This window comes from Pleurodeles waltl, chromosome 1_2, assembly GCF_031143425.1.
Source record: "Pleurodeles waltl isolate 20211129_DDA chromosome 1_2, aPleWal1.hap1.20221129, whole genome shotgun sequence".
Taxonomy (NCBI): Eukaryota; Metazoa; Chordata; class Amphibia; order Caudata; family Salamandridae; genus Pleurodeles; species Pleurodeles waltl.
The window spans coordinates 213986862-214008470 of record NC_090437.1 but is presented as its reverse complement, the minus strand read 5'-3'; the positions used below and the strand labels follow the sequence as shown (position 1 = coordinate 214008470).

Below are 21609 nucleotides of genomic sequence, written 5' to 3'. Positions count from 1 at the left end.
CAATCAAGGTGGATGATCTTTTATTTTTTGAACGTGACAGTGGCGATGTTGAGTGTGGAGGACGCGTTGAGCCAGGTCTTTGTGAGGAAAATGATGTCCGAGGCAAAGTCAGTGGTGGTGTTCTATATCTGGGTTGCATGCTTGAAGAGTGATCTGATGCTAAGTAGGATGCAATCGAGTTGGCAGGGAGTAGTCATCACCAGAGAAGTGGTGGAGGTCGGGTGCACTGGTGAGTTCATGTTGTAGGTGAACCAGCAGTAGGGACAGGTCAAGGGACCTGCTGTGGAGTGAGGAGAAGTGCAGCAGCAGCCCTTGTTGCAGGGTCTGGTGTTGAGGGTGGTGAGCTCTGTTCTGGAGTAGTGGTGGATGGCAGGAGAACTAGGGTACCTGGCGCTGGGTGTGGTCCAGGTGCAGACAAGCTTGCCTTCGACACAACAGTGGCACACCCGCTGCGTGCAGCACCCTCCATAAGTAGTCCTAGAAGGTGGGAGGGGCTGGCAGGGAGGTGGGAGGGTGGGGAGTTGGAATCTGTGTGAGTGGGAACACAGCAGGTGGGGGGTGGAGAGGGCGACAGCCAATCAGAGATACCAGTAACTACCAAACAAAACCAACAGATGCCAAATAACACAAAAGAAGCTAAAAAATACTGCAACTTAACCAGAATAAAACATAGACTACAAGTTAATCTGAATAACGTTGCCAGTAATCAGGTCCAATAGAAGTAGCAGTGTGCAATGAAACAGCATGTCTGGTGAAGGGTACCCGACAGCAGGCGTGAACAGGAGGGCCTCACCGGCTGTGAACGAAGCACAACCTTGTGGAGCTAAGCGGCTGAGTCACCAGCAGCGGGTTGAGTGGCGCACAAGACCAGGAGGTCAAGAGCTAGCAATCTGACCCATTAAGGATGATGACAGAACAACTCAAGGTTTTAAGAAGGTGTATACCTTTCTTGATTATTGAGTTATTATTCACTTCGCATAGCTGCTAGTTATCTTCCGAATATTTAATTCCCAAATAACTTTTGGGGCTATGGCTTTACTTGCTTTGTCGATTGCCTGGAGATCCACTGAATAATAATAATAATAACAATAATAATATTAATAATTATACCTCCGTTTTAGCTTTGTTGTTTTATAAGGGAGAGTTTAGAATACTCTTAATGGCATCCAGGGTGAACTGGATATTTCCTCAATCGACTTCAACAAAAAGTGCAGTCTTCGGCTTAGAGTGTGTCCAGTACAAGTAGAGTTGCAATGCTTTGGGCCTAAGATGAAGAGCTAACGGCTCTACAAACAGAGTGAAGCGGGTGAGTGCTACAGGTTATCCATGACAGCCACCATCATTACCTGTCCAGCCAATCAATCAAATTTGATGTGCAAAATTATTTTCGTACTGAAAGTGGAAACGGAAACACCATTGCGTCACGTAGTGTGTAAGCCATGACGACCGTAATGGGTATAAAGGGGCATGAACAGTACAAACCCATTGCATGAATCCTCCAAAGACAATTAATCTAAATGATGCAAAGTAGCACAACCTAGCTTTACAAAGGATTTTAACACCGAAAGACAACTGACGCATCCTGGAAGCAATTGCTTGTTATTTCCACACATAATACAAATAATGTTGGTAAAATGGCACATATGACAGGATTTCTCTTAGACCGATTTGTATTAAAGGTGCTCTTACAGTGCAACATTTAATCAAGCCTGCTTGTTCGCCTTTGGAATATTGCACCATGGCACAATGCAAGATAGTTCTTCGCATTGGTCAAACGACATTTTTAGCAGGAGCGTGAAGTTTGGCACGTGAGGCATAATAATTATTATACTACACAATCTTTAGCCATTTGTGCAATTCAAAGCTATAGATATTCACTAGGGGTGGGCGAGTCTTGGTAACCCTGGGCGTTAGAATTGTGTGAAGCATTTTCCAATGTCCCTTCTTTCGTATATAACAGACAATTGTCCTAACATAACATGACATAACAAATTTTGCAAAATATACATAGGCCCATATTTATACTTTTTTTGCGCCGCATTTGCGTCGTTTTTTGACGCAAAATCGGCGCAAACTTACAAAATACAGGGCCATATTTATACTCCGTTTGCGCCGAAATTGCGTCGTTTTTTTTGACGCAATTTCGACGCAAAACTAACGCCAACTAACGCCATATTTATACTATGGCGTTAGAGGCGAATAGCGCCAAAGTTCCCGGAATGTGCGTCATTTTTTAGCGTGAACCCCTTCCTTGCGTTAATGATATGCAAGGGAGGCGTTCCCGTCTAAAAAATGACTCCCAGGCCTTTACGTGGTATTTATACTCCCGGGCAAAAGAGACGCCCGGGAGTTGGCGTGGCTAAAAACGGCGCATTTGCGCCGCTTTTTAACGCCTGGGTCAGGCATGGCGTTAAGGGACAAGTGGGCTCAAAATGAGCCCAGAGTGCCCTCCCCTGCCCCCAGGGACCCCCCCTGCCACCCTTGCCCACCCCAGGAGGACACCCAAGGCTGGAGGGACCCACCCCAGGGACATTCAGGTAAGTTCAGGTAAGTATTTTTTTTTTTTTTTTTAATAATATTTTGTGGCATAGGGGGGCCTGATTTGTGCCCCCCTACATGCCACTATGCCCAATGACCATGCCCAGGGGACAGAAGTCCCCTGGGCATGGCCATTGGGCAAGGGGGCATGACTCCTATCTTTACAATGATAGGAGTCATGTTGATGGGGGATGGGCGTCGTTAAAAAATGGCGCAAGTCGGGTTAAGACGATTTTTTCGACGTAACCTGACTTGCCCCATTTTAAGACGGCCATGCGCCATTTTCCCCCTACGCCGGCGCTGTCTGGTCTACGTGGTTTTTTCCCACGCAAACCAGGCAGCGCCGGTCTGATTGCGCCGTCTAACGCCATTCCATAAATACGGCGCCCGCATGGCGCTTCAGAATGGCGTTAGACGGCGCAAAACTTTTTGACGCTAAACTGCGTTAGCGCAGTTTAGCGTCAAAAAGTATAAATATGGGCCACAATTTGCCCGTATTTATACTTTTTTTAGCGCCGCATTTGCGCCGCTTTTTGACGCAAAACGGCGCAAACCTACAAAATACAATGGTATTTTGCAAGTTTGCGCCGTTTTTGCGTCAAAAAACGACGCAAATGCGGCGCTAAAAAAGTATAAATACGGGCCAATTGTATTTTGTAAGTTTGCGCCGCATTTGAGTCAAAAAGCGGCGTCAATGCGGCGCTAAAAAAGTAAAAATATGGGCCATAGTTTTTCTAGCAAGCGCTGCAAATCACATTGTAGGTTCCTGTAATGAAATCATATTCGGTCTAACACAGTAAAATTCTAGTTGTGTTTTTTCTTGAATATTCATGGTGTAGACGGTTTTGCTCTCATCCTGCTAAAGTGCTTTGATCTAACTATTAGCAAGTTTAGAGCTAATGCTCAGCAACATCAGTTCTTCCCCAAACATATTACAGCAGTGAGATCTCCCTAATTATAATATCTGCACTACCTTGCTTCCTTATATATTCGACAGGCTCCATGTTTCTGTCGTATAGCTGAGGTCTTTGCACGTGATAGTTACAAAGAATATGAAGCTTTGAAGATGTACATTTTATACTTTCAGCGCTGGAGTGAAGGACATGAAAACTCTGCTCCACACTAAGGCCCAGTTTTAAGAGGGCCTAGCGCCAATTTAGTGCCACCTTAGCATCATTTTTTTTTACTCTAAGGCAGCGTTAGGGTGGCCTTTTCTCCACGCCAAATTTACAAAGTGGTGCAATGCATGCATTGCGCCACTTTGTAACCCTTTGCACTACATTATGCATGCTCCATGCATAATGTATGCAAAGGGGAAGTTCCCTTGTTAGGGGTGCTGAAATACTGGCACAAGGAAACATAAGAGATTTATTTGCTTCATTTCTTTCGTCAATTTAATGCCTGCTCACAAAAGGTGTTAAAAGGGGCACACCATTGTTTACAATGGGCTCCTATGTACTGTTCAGGGTTAGCATCAAAATTTTGGTGCTAACCCTGAACAATACATCAATAGCGTCAACAATGTTGATGTTAGTGCCCTACCCTGCACCATGGTGCGCCGTATCTTAGATATGGTGCACACGTGATGACCGTAGGGGGGCGCTAAGGGGCACAACAAAGTGGCGCTGCACTAACTGCAGCGCCACTTTTCTTCAATTTGGCCCTTAGTGTTTTTTTTTGTCAAGGCAATTGTCAGGCTGCTGGCACTACCTCTATCATCATAGCCAGCCTGCCAAATATGGAGCTGCCTGGCATCTATTTTCCTCCAAAGTACATCCAAGATGTGACCTGTTTTTATGGTGGGCCAAGGGAGCATGCTGTATTTCTTCCATAGACAGACCACCCAAAGAAGCAGTCCTTATTAAGAAATAATGGGGCAGATGTATGAAAGCATTTTGCATTCGCAAACGTTGCGAATGCCCGTTTGCGAATGCAAAATGCCAGTTCAGAATGTATGAAATACATTCTGAACGCAATTTTAAGGAATCGCAAAAATAGCGATTCCTTAAAATTGCGACCCTGTTTAGAGAGTCGCAAATTGCGACTCTCTAAATTAGAAATCGCAAATAAGGATTCCTTATTTGCGATTTCTTGGCACATGTATGAAGCAATTCCTAAATGCGATTTTGACATTTAGGAATCGCTAATTACCACCAAGTTCAACTTGGTGGTAACCATGTGCAAAATTTTAAAATGCATTTAAAATGCATTTTTAAATTGTACATGTAAAGCACACATGCCCTTTTGGCATGTGTGCACCTTACATGTCCCGAAAAAGTTTTTGGGGTGCAGCAGAGGGGGCCTAAGCCCCCAGCACCCTGGGGTTTTGCATTTCCAAAATTGCGATTTCTGGGTCAGAAATCGCAATTTTGGAAATGCAAAAAATTTGCAGATATGGGTCAACAGGCCCATAGCTGTGAATGGGGCCGGTATCACAATTTGCGATTCGGTAATAGCATTTGCGATTTTTAAGAAATCGCTTTTTCCGAATCGCAAATGTGATTCATGGCACTTTGCGAGTCGGAAATAGCCAATTCTTAAAAATCGCTATTTCCGAATCGCAAAGGGCAGTGATGATACATCTGGCCCAATGTAACATGATGAATGTCTTCTTCCAGGGCAAAGGAACATTTCTTGACTTTTTCTCCTTGGAACATGAACAACAGATGGTTAGAAAGACATGGTCATCTGTGTGAATGGTGTTAGAAGACGTGCCCTAAAAAACAGGCCCCTCTGACAGCATTGATATGTGTGTTAGGTCTGCTGTAATTGTCTTCCAGACAGCGGTGTCGTTGGCTGCTTCACTTTTGGCAAAAGAGCAATTCACACATTCTATATGCTCTTACTGTTCACTGTTAATTTTATTATCAAAGTCATACTTTTACCCATCAGTGTCCTAATATACTTACCTGTCTTGGTATCCAGCAGATATATTCTCCTGCTGCCTTTCCCAAAAAATAGGGAAAATTAGGAAAATAAAAGTCCTGAGTAAGTGATCTAAGGGTAGTTAGATTATGAGTTTTTATTGTAGATTGCTGATAATAATGGGAAAGTTATTTCTGTGGGAATCTTCCTGTCACAGTCCTGTACATAAAGGATGTGGTTCAATGAGTAATTATAAATTGGATTTATGATGGCTAATATGAAATATATTTTGGTCACTGTATTCCACAAGAACTTATGGCAAAGGCTAAATCCCTCAGCAAGTGCCATCAAATCAACCTTTCCTGAGAAATCTAATAAAATTATGGATGGGGAACTGTATTTTAAACCAATAATTATATTGTCTAGATATTATATTAGCTACTTCTGGGAAGAGGATGTTGTTGGGGTAAAAAAGCTTCACATACTGCCAATTTTTTAAATTTTGAGTGTGGAAATATATTAATATTTCGGTATGTGATCCAAAATTATAAAGAGAAGTTTATGACCTTATTCACTAGATCATACCTGCTACATGGTTTCTGTTTTTCCTTTACTAGACAACTAGAAAACTAAAGGGCTGATTTAGTCCTTGGCGGTCTTTACTCTGCCAGAATGGACAGAAGACCGCCATATTTTGAATTCACTGCCAGCCCGGTAGTTATCTCTGTACATTCACAGGAGCCGCCACAACGATGGCTCCTGTGAAGGCACTCAACATTTGGTGCATGGCCGCGGTCTTTAAGGCAGCTACGCAGCAAACTTTTTGTTTTTTAGAGACAAGCTCCTAAAGTGAGAGTTTGCTATTGAAGAGCAAAAAAAACAATGAGCTGAACATATTCTGCAGTCTCTTCAGTTATTAAAAGAAAGGTAACAGTTCACTCATGAGAAATATTAAGTTATATTCCTAATTTGCTGAAACTCAATAACTGAATACCATGGGATCTCTTAATGTTTTCTTTCATCATGTCTCCAAAGGTTATACAGCCTGCTGCTTTCGTCTGCCTTGCTCTGATCTTTTCGATGGTTGTCCCACCTTTTGTGGAATACCCAAGCCTTGAGTTGCAGCCTTGGATGTACGGATCACAGCGTGTTTTCTACAGGTGAGTTATTCATGCAGTATTTGAAAGTTGGCTGTTCTTAGTGGTTGTTGTAATATTTATCAAGTATATTTTCTTAGGGTGTAGAATGTGTGCACTAATTTATGCACTAAACATACAAAGTATGAAAAAAACACATTCTTTCTGCAATCTAATTATAACTGAAATAACTTCCAGCAGAAATATAATTCTCACATTTGCTTCACAGTTAGTTCAGTGAGCAGTATAGATCAGAAATCAGAATTCCAACTAATGTTTTTAGGCAGAATAACTAACTGCATGGGAAAAGGTTTCTAGCAAGCAGCAATATTGGAGCTCTGGCTGAAGTTCTTGATTGCTTGTAGCAGTTAGATAACCAATACAGACAGTGATTATGGCCTACCCAAAGAGGTAACATCTGAGATTATGATCTTAACATGATGAATGTCTTTATGTTTATATTCTTGGTTCAGAAAGGCTATTTGTAAAGATGGCAGACACAGACTAGATCACAGCACTGGAAAGAATTTGAATATTACAGTGTTATGATTCTTTTAAGCAGTTCACTTGGTGTCACTTCAATACAAAGCTACCAATCTGAATAACAGAATGCTCAAATCTGGAGTTCCTGATAGCAATCAAAATATGGCTGCTCCCCCTACCCTTTGTATGGAGCACACCTCATTGCCATTGGTGAACCAGTAACATTGCATCAAATATGGCTTAATGACCATACTAATTACTGTTCTATATCCCATTTGAAGTAGAGTAATGGTGTTTATATAAAAAACATGAGCTCACGACACTCCAATAGAAGTAATACCATAGCCCTACCATATCAAAGACACATCTGCCTCACAAACCTGCTTATCCACAGCCTAAAGTCCATAGAAAGTACTGGAGTACACCTCTGGTACTCACTCACAACACCAGATTCAGTACGCATATACACTCAACAAGCCATCGATATGTGTCTGACTTGTGTCAAACCACACAAGGATTGCACAGCACTTCAAGTTTGCACCGCTGGTAGCACCCTGCTAAGTAAATGATACATTAAAAAAATACAACATACAACTTTTTTGATTAGCAGATTTTTTTGCTTCTAGTTATGTCTCTTAGGTCGTGCATGTTAATCATTTACACGTTAATGTGAGTGTATTATATAGAATACATATTTATTTTTCTCTTTTTTCTTTGAACGTGAAATCTGCTCACATATGTGCATGACATTTATTCTGAGGAACTGTTCTTTTCAAAATATTTCAGTTTGAGTAGTGAACAAACATTCATGTTTCTCAGTTAATATTATTGTTTAAAGCACACTTGATAGTAGAATGAAGTAAGTAAAAGGCATCAGGCCATTTTTTTCTAAGCAATGCTATATAAGTCAAGCACAAGGTATGAAGATTCAGAAAGAAACTTTATGCCAGGTGACACAGATGACACACCCCATGCATAATTGCATCACCCACTTTTGCTGAAGGATAAGAGAGGCATTGTGCCTTCACTTGCTCAGCTTATTGCCAGGTTGGAGGCACAGATGAGAATAACATACCTTGTTGTTATATTGAACATAAAGCCTGATTATTCAAACAGGTGAGCAGGTAAGAACGATCTCTGAAACTCAAATTAGTGTTCATTTTGGAGCTGAGATTAGCTGAGTAAGTAAAGGAAAGAGGGTGGTATTGAAAGGTTACACAGCCAATATGGTAGAGTATTTTATGCTGTTCACACGTTTGGTAAACATGACAGCTATGTATATTTCTGTACGTTTTAACTGTAATCGAAATTCATATTGTGTGCACTAGGACAGGATTTTGATTCTAAAACAAACCTTAAACCATATATCAATTGTTTTCCTAGTGTTCTTCAGTGTGGATTTTCCTAATAAAAGAAGGCTGTGATTCTACTAACTATCTTTGTGATTACTTATAGGACCAAACTTTACCTGAAACACATCTCATTCAAATATTGCTCAGTGGGCTGTGGGATGGTTGCAGTCCAGCTGTTTTTCTATCTTGGTTTGGCACAAGTCCTTAATGCCAGGTGGTCTAAAAAAACAAAATCTGTATTGTGTTCTGGAGGATACATCCAGAAAATGTATCACAATGGTTCATTAAATGGTAAAATACCACAGTGGTTCTTCAGCAGTTCACTAAAGCTATCAAGATCCTGAATCACAACTAGCTTAGAATGCAGGCAGTGGCTAACTCTCTTCACTTCTTAAAAATGGTTAATGAGGTAGAAGTGTGAACGGTCCTGTTAGCAGTGCATTGCTGAAATATTATGGTATAATAAGGTTGAACCTCTCTGACAGTTGCATGTATTAATTTAACCTAGGATAAGAAATGCTGTGTAGAATTTGCCATATATGATTAAGCTCACTGGGTGTTTTGCCATGTGTGCCTCAATGTGGACTACATGCAACAATTGGATGCAGTTCTGCAATAGACAGTAGCTTTCCATTCATCCTTTAACTGGAGTGATGCTGAGGGTCTGATGCCTGCCTCACAAATAGTTTAATATCTGTAGACAAAGTGGGCAGTGTCTGTCTTGTACTTCTTTCAGATCATGAAATGGCTTCACGTACTGAAATTAAAGAGGAAGTAACCAAAACATTTGACTACTCAGTGCTTAAACTCTGAGTTAAATGTAACATAAACCATCACTCTGGACTTGATAGTCTTTTGATAATTCTGTGTCATATCTATAGAACCCATGTATAAAACATGATGAGGTATACCACTCATCTTCAAAAACAATTTGAATAGAAAAGAAATGTATCAACACTAACATTCAAGATGTCAGAAGTCATCTGGCTGCTGAAATTCAGATTTTCATCATTAAATGTCAATGTTGTAACTCAACATGGGTTGTGATTAAGTATTGATTAGAAAATGAGACATTCTAGTTACCTCCTTCCTAGTGATTGGTGGTAATTGTTGCAAGTTTTCATAAGTTTCAGAGTAAGCCCTCAAGGAAGTGCAGGTCCCAACCATTACAATTCAGTTCTAACTTAGCCCTGGAGATCCTGTAAGTTTGCAGGATAAGTAAAACCCCTAAAGTGATTCAGTTTGCAGAAACTAAACCTGATAGATTTAAAAATAAAATACCTAACCCACATTTCCTGAAAGTTTCAAACTCTTAATTGAATTTATCTGGAGAACATTAAAATGATGCAAACTTTGTTAAGACAGGGTCCTTGACACCACATTAGTGTTATAAATCATGCTTAAATGCATTGTTTCCATATCTGCTGCTCTACTAGGAGACAGAAGGAAAAAAAGATGGGTGATGGTGAGGGAGAGACACTTGGCAAAGGTTAATTCCTCACTGCAGAGTGCAGAAGAGTCTATCAGAAACTAAAAGCAGAGAACATTTCATCACAATTCTGGTTTGCAGAAATACATTAAAACAATTACATCAAATAATATCAAAATAATGCCTCAGTTGTTCATTTCTAAGGAAATAATACTGCTAGAATTTGGCTTCAATTAAACTCTGGAACACAACGTTTGCTTTAAATCAAGCATATTTGATCAGTTTGCTTTTCTTCGTATGCATGTTCAAATTAATGATGGCCCTCTTTTCATTTTCTTTCTTCTCTCTTTTTTTTTAAACATAATATAATACGTGAAGCAACTAGGTAAATTTAAGGACTTCCATAAATATCTCTTGAATGGTTAAAGTAGTAAAGGAGACTATCCTTTATGACACGTTCATTAGTGCCATTTTGAAACTTGACTTTCCAAATCTCTTGCCTCATGATGTTCATGCTCAGTTTACAGCTCTCTAATGCTCACTATACAAGGTCAACTCAACTGTTCCATTTGTTATCAGTCATCCACCTCAGAGCTTCCTTCACACTTTCCTCTTCTCTTTCTTCGTAGCCTTCCTGCTAGACTTAGCAACTGGAGTTAAGGTCTGAGGGGTCCCTAGACCAACCTCCTATAGACAGTACATTTTCACCTAGCCCGGGGACTCCAGGCGCAGAGGTAGCCTTGCTGTCCTTAGAAAAAAATGGGAACTGCGAGCTCTGTCAATCAAAGATGCAGCACTCTGTAAAACCACATTTGGAGATGGAGTTACACTCTCCCCTCGGAGAGTAGAGGCCTTTGGGGGTCACAGGACCTGGATTCCACAACTGGCACTCTGCCATGATGTCCATCCGCTCCAGGTGCAGAAGGTGTCTTGCAGCTGTCAATCACAGGAAGGTTGCACCAAAGATGCTTTGCCACTTAGTCAAAGTCAACTTCTTTAGGATGCAGGATCTCAGCAGTGGGTCCTTGCCATTGTTGCTCACCATTGTGAGGAGTTGCTCTGGAGTTGGTAACGTCTGGGGATTGGTCAGTTACTGGACTGTTGTCCAAGAAGCCTTTGCAGCTGCAAAAGTAATTCATGTCCTGGAGGTCAACAGGAGTGGTGTAGTGGCTCGGAATTTGGTGAGACCTTCACTATAGCTCCTGGGGTGTAGGTCACCAATGTTCTTTGGGCTCAATTAAGAGGGGCCCGACGGATTGTACTTCTTGTGACACTGCACAATGATTCTTCTGCAGGTCACAGGTTGAAGGTTCCACCAGTCAGGGAAGTCTGCTTCAGTTTCTGGCGTCCACTGGAGTCTCTCTTACTGGGGACAGTGAGCTTTTGCCACAGGCAAACGTTGAATACACTGTTCCAGTATACGTTCTTCTCAGGGCCCTTAAGAGGCATCTTCTCTGTGCCTCTTCTCAGATTCAAAGTCAGAGCGGAGGTTCTGGTGCCAGGGGAGCCCCTTAAATCCTAGTGTGTTGATTGTGTGAGGGGTATTGGCCAATGGGCTACTGGTCCCTGTGGGTAGTTGATCCCTGTGGTGGCACCTCCCTTTGGGAGAATGTCACTTTTCTACCCAGAATCCATTAACTCAAGATTTACCAAGATGGCAGAACCTTTCTATGGCAGTACAGAACTCCTATCCCACACTAAAGGTGTGGCTAGCCTCTCGGAGGTGTACACTAAGTTTCCCACTTGTCAAGTTTAACAGAGCAGGAAGGGCTTTGTCCTTGAGAGGGGACAAGAGATTACATTTCAAAAGTGGTGAAAGACTTTGAGGCTCACCGCCTTGATTACTGTAAATACTAGCCATCCTGGGACAGTAGAGGTTTAACCTCCTCACTGCACAAGTCCTTTCTTGTCTCTGTCCTGGGGGAAGTCCTAGCACAAGCAGCAGGAAGGTAGACTCCTGTCATGCCAGCAAATGTCTCAGGGGAGCCTGCTAAGGCAAGACAAAGCTTGGAACTTGGTGGGCATCCTCAAAGTATGCCACCAGGGTACGAGAATCATGCTCAGGGTTAAAAAGCATGATGTTTGATATCAAACACTGGGGAAATCAGTCAGGCCAGCATGGAACTGGACGAGCTGGGGTTTGCCCGGGCACCAGCTCATGGTAACGTATGACCGCCAGTCACTTGCAGTAGCATTACGTTTTAAACGCTATCACAGGGTCATAAATACTCATGCATAATTGTCCTCATTCATAGCACAGTGCACCCTGCAACCTGAGCTATAGGAAATCTGCCTTAAGTGTGACTGATGTGTATTTTGGGCAGTGAAGGGACTCTGCCTGCACTTGGTGTGGGCAGAGTAAGTCTCAAACAGACAAGCTGCTCATGCAGGCTGACATTTCAGCTCTGCAGGCATTGCTTTTACTCAGGCCAAGCAGCATGGCACAATCAGTGCTGCAGCCCTGGTGACCCCTTTGCCATCCCTGCCCTTGCTACTACTGGTACCATTTACTAGGGCCTTACAGGGGTGGTACAGTCCTTGCCAACTGGGTTTAGAAACTCACAGGACAATTTAAGGGAAAGAGCACGGGCACTGAGGTCTGCTTAGCAGACCTCAGTGCACTTTCATATCAAAAACAATAGCATCAGTAGTGTAAATGGGAGCAAAAAGTGGGGGGATCATCAAAGAGCCCAGTTGTCTGCATTCATGGCAATATTATATCTCTCCAATACAACTAAGTACACATATCTGTCAGAATTTACAACTCTCTAATGCTCAATGTAATGGGATAACTCAGCTCTTGTGTTTGATACTAGTAGTCCATCTCAGAGTTTCCTTCTACACTTTCCTCTTTTTTTCTTCTTTACCTCACTGCTACTTTTAGCAGCAATGATCTGTTTAATTCTTTGTCAATTCTTTGGGCCTGATTTAGAGTTTGGTGCTTTACTCCCACCGTAGTGAGAGTACTTTGATTGTCCACTCTAAATCTAATAGACGGTCGAATTGACAAACCTCTGACAGTCCTTTCTCTGTTAGGCTATCAAAGAAGACATACTTGAGGTTTGCCCACCTATACATCAGGCAGGGGGACCTTCAGTTTGGCAGAGAGAGTACTCCATCACCATTATAATGGAATACTGTCTTAGTCAAACTCTAAATCAGCCTCTTATTCTGTTCTGTGCATTGCTGGTTGTGCTCTTGGCCACTGTCTGCCAATCACCAATTATCAGTCTATTGGGGTGGATTTTCCTCTTCCTATCTCTCACTTTGATTTTACATGTGGATAATTTGTAATATTTCACCTATACGCATTCTAACGTTCACCTCACAAACTATTTTCCTGTAGCTTTAGGTTTTTATCACCTGAATGACTGAAGGCTGCCTTCATTGAAACCCTTAGACAATGAAGATATTTTCTCTCCTAAACTTCACCCACCTCCTCTGTTTCCAATCTCATAGTCTTCTTATAACTTGTTCTCTCTATACTTTACTCATCTCAGCACGATCAACCTTGTACTACCCAATACTACTGTTACAGAACCTATGAAATCTATCAAATTTTCCCTTCAAGTCACTGCTAAGTATTACTTTTACTTGCCCTCATGTATGCAGCTGTTTGGCTCTTATTATTGGCCTATCCCAGCAACATTATCAAACAACCAGAGCTTCACAGTTTCCACGGTCCATTAATGAATACCTCATCTTGTACAGTTTTTAGGTCTGGCCTAAAAACAGCTTTAGCATCTTGCTAGCCTTGTTTTTTCCCCAAATATACAATATATATATATATATATATATATATATATTCACATATAGAGGCTCCCACTCAACACTCTTTCGCCATTGGTCTGTTGACATGTCACTCAAAATTTACTCCATCCCACCCCAGAGGAAGGTATAGATTAACAAACCAGCTCACTCCAGCACCATTGGATTCTTTCACTTGGAGTGATTACATTTTCCTCTTACACACATACACCTTAAATTGTTCCCCCAAAATATTACTTGTTGGACATTTGCACTTCCCAATGAGTGATAATCTCTATGGGTTTTTTTCAAATATTTTCATGAGTCCCCTAGTCACTACTTCTGGAACTACATCTCCCCTATTGTAGGGAGAGATTAGCCAGCACTGTCAGTATGCAGTAAACTACTTCTCTAAACTCAAAGACAATGTTTGCACCCAACAAAACATAAGCAGACAGAATATCTAAACATAGTTCTAATCTCTAGTGAATATAAGTTCCTATAAATATCAGGGTTTGATCAAACCTTTTAAAAACGAAAATGAAGAAATTAATTAAAATCCGTAATTTTGAATCATTGTTATGAAACAACTTTGGCAAATAATTGGTGCAATAGAAAGCAGGCACACATGATTAAAATAACAAAAGTGTGCATGAAAATGTGTATACTAAAGCCATGCCGCTTCAGCTCCAGCTTGGTGCAGGTCATTTGAATAGTTGCTTCTGACTTGAGCTTGACCTCTTTTAACAAGAAGTGCAATTGCTACTGAATGAAAGCATTTGAATTATTTTGCAGTTGATTTGTGAGGGACACCTAATAATGAATAGTGGAAAGGCAGCCTCATATAAGAAATGCAAAGCTTTATCATTTGACCTGTGAGAGATGCCTACTAACAATAAGTGGAACTGCAGCTTCATGTAAGAATTCCAAGTCTTTTGCATTTGATTTGAAAGGGACACTAGTATTGACTTGTGGAACTGCAGTGTCATGAAATAATTTTGCATTACACTTTTGAGGGACACCTAGTGATGACTAGTGAAACTGCAGCTTTATGTAAGAATTTCAATGTTTTTGCATTTGACTTGGGAGGGGTGGAACTTCACAATCACGAAAGAACATCCATGCATTTGCATTTGACTTGTGGCACACTTAGTAATGACTAGTGGAATTACAGCTTCAAGTAAGAATTTAATTTGCTTTTGCATTTGTCTTATGACAGACACTTAGGCCCATATTTATACTTTTTTTAACATTTGCTGCACTTTTTGACGCAAAAACGGCACAAACGTACAAAATACAATTGTATTTTGCATGTTTGTGCCGTTTTTGCATTAAAAAGCAGTGCAAATGCGGCGCTAAAAAAGTATTGATATGGGCCTTAGTAACACCAAGTTGAACTGCAGCATAAGGCAATAGGCATTTTACTGGAACATAGATGTAGTGCAACTCAAAAAATCGTTTTCCAACAATATGGTAGAAGGAACTTGGTTTCACCAGTGGATACTAGTACTTATATGAACTAGGTTATCTTTACAGGCATTCCATAATAATCAAAACATATATTGAAAGTGGCAATATTGATTTATTAGCATGTGCCAGCATTTTAAATGTGATTAACCTTTTGTAATCAAGCACAATTTATTAGAATAGCAAAAGTCAATTTGTACATTTGCATGTTGAAGCCACACCCCGTCAACTTTGTGAAGGACATTTAAAGCAGTTGCATCATACTCAAAAAAGACATTTAGTAACAACATAAGTTTTTGCAGCTTTTGATAGGCTTGTTAAGCAGTTGCTTCTGACCTGAAAAGGACATCAGGTAAAGTTCCGAAGAGCTGCATTCTTGTTAAAAACTTCACTCTGTTTCTTCTGACTTGAAAAGTACATCTAGTAGTTACTTGAGTTACTCTAGCTATGTGAAAGGCCAGACCAATTGGCGTTGCCAATGCTTATTTATTTGTTTCTGATAGCTGTATTCCTCAGTTTGTGGTGTTAAACATGATTAAAAGTCCTAAAATTATAATGATTATACTGGTTTTGACAAGTTATTCGACCTGATCCATCCATCACAGGAACATCTGCTCCCTCGACTTTACAAACTAATTTAAACAAAAAGGATGTTCTGTGAGCTTATGGTATCAAAGACTGACCACATAAATAAACATTGTATATGCATCCATATCAGCCCCTTGGGAAACCTTTAAACATTTATTCGAGATTCCTGGAAAGTGTGCTTAACTGAAAGATTCAACAGGTCAGTAATATTAGCTAGTGTTAATATATTCCATTTCAGCTGAAAAGCAGTTGGTTGTAATGACGCTGACAAAAAGACAGGAGATTTATCTCAATGTGTGTCATTCACTTTCAAAGACAAAGGGAATTGTTCCGCCTGAAAGTGACAGATGGATGGACCAAAGGATTTACAGGGAGCTTGATGAACCACCTGCTGATTTCTAATGGGGGGTTCAAAATAGAAGTTCATCAAAGAAGTGTCAGAAACTAGGTGAGGAGCAACTGACACACTTTTCAGCTCAGACTTCAGAAGTGTTTTTTTGATACACGCTATCTTCTAATTAAGGTGCCGAGGGTTGTCTTTGCCATTTAGCTTGAAACTCTCTATATGCAAAAAGAGAATATTTTGTTGTCGCCGAAGGCGATGCTGCAACTTTAATCGCGCCATGTGTTTGTTTACAGCAATGATGAGCCCACCAACGCCCAAGTGTCAAATGTGATAGATTCATTGACAGACAATCCAGGATTCGGGACTCGCTGCATGAAGAATGATCCCATTCCGTAAGTAGCGTCTTCAGGAATTATTCAGTACCTGCGCTTTCTCCACTGGGGCTGCGGTATACTTCCTAGAAAAGAGAAAGATTTGACAGAAGCAGACGTTATTTGCAGAGGGAAGACACACGAGACACACGAATTCAGTATTCAAATCTCAAGAGCGTTTAAAGCCACGTCTGTTTCTGGCACGCCAGTATGGCGATTGGTAGGGATGCTGAAAAGAAAAGGCCTTCATGGTCACACTGAACGTGGACAAATGAAAACGAACGGACAGGATCATTCCACTGCCCGTTCGTTGCATTTTCAAAACAATGTAATTCATTGTTTTGTTATCAATTTAAACAATTTAGTGGCACCTTTCTTTTAGTTAACTCTCTCGTGTCTTTGTGCGGAAAAGCAGCTGTCACTGCTGAATTGCAAGCACATACTTAAACACGAATTGCAAGGATGTATGTGTGGTATTTCCCTCTATAACAGGTTTTGCAGGTCGGGACGAAGGCAATACTGCACTGTTTCGAGCTGCAGAACGCGCCTAAACCTGAGTATTATTAAAACGGTTCTTTAACGAGGACCTTAGAGAGCGCCTAGAGAAACACTGCGTTAGCTGGTACCTAAAAGAAAACACCCCTGTCGGGCCAAAAGAAAAGCAATCTGTTGCAGTAGCCAGGAGAACGTGTCTCCTACACTGTGCAGAATGCCCAGCTTGTCAACACCTCTTCAATGACATAAAGACAGACAGGACCAAGGGACGTGCTCCTGGGAGCGCTGCCTCTCGCTCAGCTCCTCCACGCGAGACGTGAAATTCAGTACAACCGTAAGCCACTTAAAAGAAACAGCATATTCATTAATCATGGACTTGGAATCCACGGTGATGTCCTGCACATGTAGTTATGAATGCTGATGAACAAAAAATAATTTGCTTTAAGAGTTAAGGGTAGCATGACGATGGGAAGGTTGGTGTAATGCGAGAAACTGAAAACGAGCATTATACATATCCTCATTACGGGTACAATTCTCAAAGCATTTGGAGAACTATGTTCAACTTTGGTGTGGAAAAAGCCATTTCAAAGGGTCCATGTGTTTTCCGGCTGTCAGCAGTCTGTTATTTTACCACCACAGGTGATTGTACCACAGTGCCGCTGTGCTGGAGTGCCATGTTGTTCCCCATGTCCCGGTTGTTGCTTTCTGGTGATTCTGAGTCCTGAAGACAAAGCTGAACAGATGACACAGTTGCATTGTTAAAAGGGCGTGTTATGTGGCCTGAGCTGCTTACTACTTCTACCCCATCCACTGAATTTATTAATATTTGTCTTTTTTCTAAAGGTACAGTTGCTTTGTGCCCCGTGTGCTACATTCCAATGTTGGTGGGACGGATCCGCCACTACAGCATAATATACATAGAGGTTGTTTGAAGATGTATGTTGGCCCTTCTTTAGGTTAAAGGTTAGCTCACTAGCAGCCCCATACTCACTTAACTTCTCAAACAATGCAATGTAAGATGGGCCTTAAGAGATTTGGATTCCTACATATTCCGCTTTCAGGTATATCTGACGAGTCCCAAAACTAGGAGCCAAAGAAAGATTAATACAATGTTTCCCTTAGTGCAGAGAAAGCAGAAGTTGTACCTAAGAATGAAGGCCACCAGGCAAAATCTCTCCAGCACTGTTGTATCCAGGCATTCTAAAAAACAGTGGGCTAAATACCATGAACATGCCAGACGCTCTGCATAACAATGACAGAAAGATTGTTCCAAATATAAAAAGGCGAAATGAGTTTGAGACAGTAGTAGACAGCAAGGCGGTTGCTGTAAGAAATAGCCTGGGGACCCAAACTACCTTGGAGAAATCATTCAGAAAGCAAATCTTCAGTCTGATAAATGATTACATGCTTTTGAGAGGATATGAAACGTAATCTCATCCATTTCCAATTCACCCCATGTCTTGCCAGTCCAAATTATTCTGGTCATCAGTACAAGCTTAAGTGCTTCACATAACAAAGGATTGCTTATCTCTCTGGAACCACCAAAGATATTTGTGATATGCCATGCGAAAATTCCCATTCAACCAAAGGCACAATATCACTTTACTTGTCAAATGTTGTCATTTTACAAATATTTCAGAGTGCTGGTGGAAGCTCAGAAATGGAGAGCTCCAGGAAGAATTGAGGATACTTATAAATGTAAGACCTTGAGCAGCAAAAATAAGTTATGGTCTTAGCCCAATTTGTACCAGTCGGCGAGTCTAAATAGGTAGATAAACGAGAAGCCCACCGAAATTCACCAGTATGCAGTCAACACGCAGGGTACTAATCCTGACACTCTCTCTAAGCCCTTCAATATATCAGCTCATGCTTTCCTGTAAGCATTTCTCCATTCCAAACCAGTGTCCCAGTGTTGACCCCCGTATATCACGTTCCCAATAATATAAAGAAACCATCTGCACTGGTAAAAGACAGGTATGATTTTATAACACTTAACATGCCAGTGTAGCAAATCCTTGTCCTAGCTTAGGAAAAGATTGGACTAGGAATGGTCAAATTGAGTCATTAGAGGAGAGTCAGCAGCACATACTATGAAATATCACTACAAATTGTAAATAAAGAAAATGGAGGGCCATTTAGGCTCAGGCAGAGTAGCTCTAGGTAGGGTAGTCTACCTTTTGAAATTTTGCATTGTATATATTGTGTTTCTATAATGCAAATTTAGGAGATAAGCACTCAAAGATAATTTTCATGCAATGGCAAGGCATTCCAAATATTTGTAGGTTTATTACATTTCATTTGTGTTTACATTTATTGGCATATGGTCCACTTGGTTTACCCAAAAAACACAATTTCAGTCAGTTGAGGGCTTCTAGATTAGAAGCCAAATATTCATGCATCAAAGTGAGCAGTGTATCCTCAATACCACATCTCACATTTTGCAGTTTTCGACGGACTTATGAAAATACTTCTGGAGGAGTTAGAGCAATATTTCACAACCTCACCCCCATCCTGCCCCTTGTATAAGTATGCATGTGAACTAAGATAGTGTGGATGTGCCAATAGTTAATTAGATTTAACTATCTTATTACTTATCTCTGACTGACCAAAATATAAACACTTTAAACTCTGTTATCATTGAAAACAAATGAGATATTAAAAATCTGTGGCCACAAGGGGAGATATTTGTTTGCCTTGCCCCACCTACTATGAACAGGCATTGGCAAAGCCAATAGTTTGAAGTTGGCAGGCATACTTTTCACTTTGCTTTGCTTGTTTTCTTATGATTTTTGTGAAAGGTTAATGTTGGGGAAGCTGCTGAGCCCTCTTCAAACTAAAAAAAACAACAATGGCTAAAAGCAAAAGTATTTTTAGTTCTCAAAAAGTACATATTGCTATATTAGTCACTGGCACTCAAGGGAACTACTTTGTGTGTAGATATGCTCCTTGTGTAAGGACAGAAGGTAGCCACTTACAGTGAAGTTAGACAACGGCTGAAATGGACTGACCCATTAACCCCTGAGGTATTTTGTAGAAAGATGTGAATGACAACATAACAAACCAACTGGTAAGAGGGCTGACTGAAAGACACTGTAAGTATTATTATTAAATATATATATATATATATATATATATATACGAACTTAATAAAATCAAAATGTGTTGGTTAATGTTAGAGTTAAAAATAGGAGGAGATTCAAAAGGTTTGTTATAATCCAATATCTGATGCTTGCTTCAGGAGGCTCAAGCAAGTATTTTAGGCTGAACAGACCCTTGCACTGAAGAAAAATAAGTGTTTCAAGAGTTTCCTATTCGATAACCACAGGGGCAGTAAAATGTGCAAACCTCTATAACAGTTAATATTTGTCTTAGCTAAACTACACATAAAAGAATGAAACAAGTTATTCTAGTGAACAACAAATAAGTACTTTCCTTAGTTTCACCATGTGATGTAAATACCTTCCAGAGTATTGTGAAAAACGATTTTAGTCAAATTATCTCTAGTACCTTCACTTGATCAAAATTTCAAACTACAACAGGATCAGTCCTGTAAACCTAACCATTGGGATATATAGTAACAATAACAATGAATAACGGTTGTAATAAAGTCCTGAAAAAATATTCTTAGGATGTAAAAATTATTGTGTGTATAACAGTGGTCCCCTAGCACCAAATGTAAAAAAAAATTTAAGTTATCAATCAATGTGGGTCGGTTCATCTAAAAGAATATAAGTTATTCTACACATAAAATGAGTCCACTGGTGCTCACATGGTGAAAAAGGTGCACAGTGATAAATATGTGTGTATAAAAAGTGATATAGGACACAGGCTGGAGTAAAAATGAATAGCTATCTGTTAGAAATGGGGTCTTTGGTTGGCAGTCAGGTTGCCCCCTGTCCAAGCAAGGACCCTAACTCTAGTCAGGTAAGCCACACACAATCCAAATGATCCTGTGTCCACCCTCTGGTAGCTAGGCACTGAGCAGTCAGGCTTAACTTAGAAGGCAATGTGTAAAGTATTTGTGCAATAAATCATGCAATAACACAGTATAGCACCACAAAAATACACCACACAGGTTTAGAAAAATATTGAATATTTATCTGAGCAGGTTAAGGTAAAAACGATCAGGATTCGAGAAATACAAGTTGAAATATCACTTTTGTAATAATAAATATATTCTTTAGTTCCTAAAAACAACAATTGTCTCTTGCAAGCGCAAAGTACCTGGTTGGCATCTAAATTATCCGCACTGGACTGCAGAGGAGGTGATGCGTGGAAAATGGGGAGGTGTGCGTCGGTTTCTCTGGGTGCACAAGGACAATACGTCAATGCTATTCCATGCAGCAAGGGCTTTCTGTTGATTTCCGATGCAAAGACTTGGATCCTCTTTGGTTTGCAGGGTATTTGGACACCCTGGGGAAAATGCAGAGATATCCTGGGCGTGCAGGACGAAGTCACAGGAGCTGCGTCGATCTGGTGGGCAATGCATGGAAATTTCTGTCGCACGGCAGGCGCTGCACCCAGTCAAACACGGATGGACCTACTCACAGACCCACTAAAACATGCATGCACCTACTCACAGACCTATTGAGACCCTCACGTGCCCACTCACATACGCACTCATATGCTCACACACCCACCCACACAGGACCCACTGAGACACTCATACAATCACTCACAGACCCACTGAGACTCTCACACACCCACTCACAGACCCACTCAGAACCTCACGCACCCACTCACAGACCCAATCAGACACTTATGCATTCACTCACAGACCCACTCGGACCCG

At 40.8% G+C, this 21609-nt stretch overlaps 1 protein-coding gene across 3 annotated transcripts in view; it reads left to right on the top strand.

Moving 5' to 3' along the window:
- The window catches only part of LOC138299526 (phospholipid-transporting ATPase ABCA1-like), a 2649159-nt gene that overhangs the window by 1499339 nt on the left and 1128211 nt on the right, over nucleotides 1–21609 (top strand). For all 3 annotated transcript variants that reach the window (XM_069237840.1, XM_069237822.1, XM_069237830.1), the window contains 2 exons: nucleotides 6439–6563; nucleotides 16245–16343. In XM_069237840.1, coding sequence (XP_069093941.1) covers nucleotides 6439–6563; nucleotides 16245–16343 — 224 coding nt within the window. The remainder of the gene's footprint in view (nucleotides 1–6438; nucleotides 6564–16244; nucleotides 16344–21609) is intronic.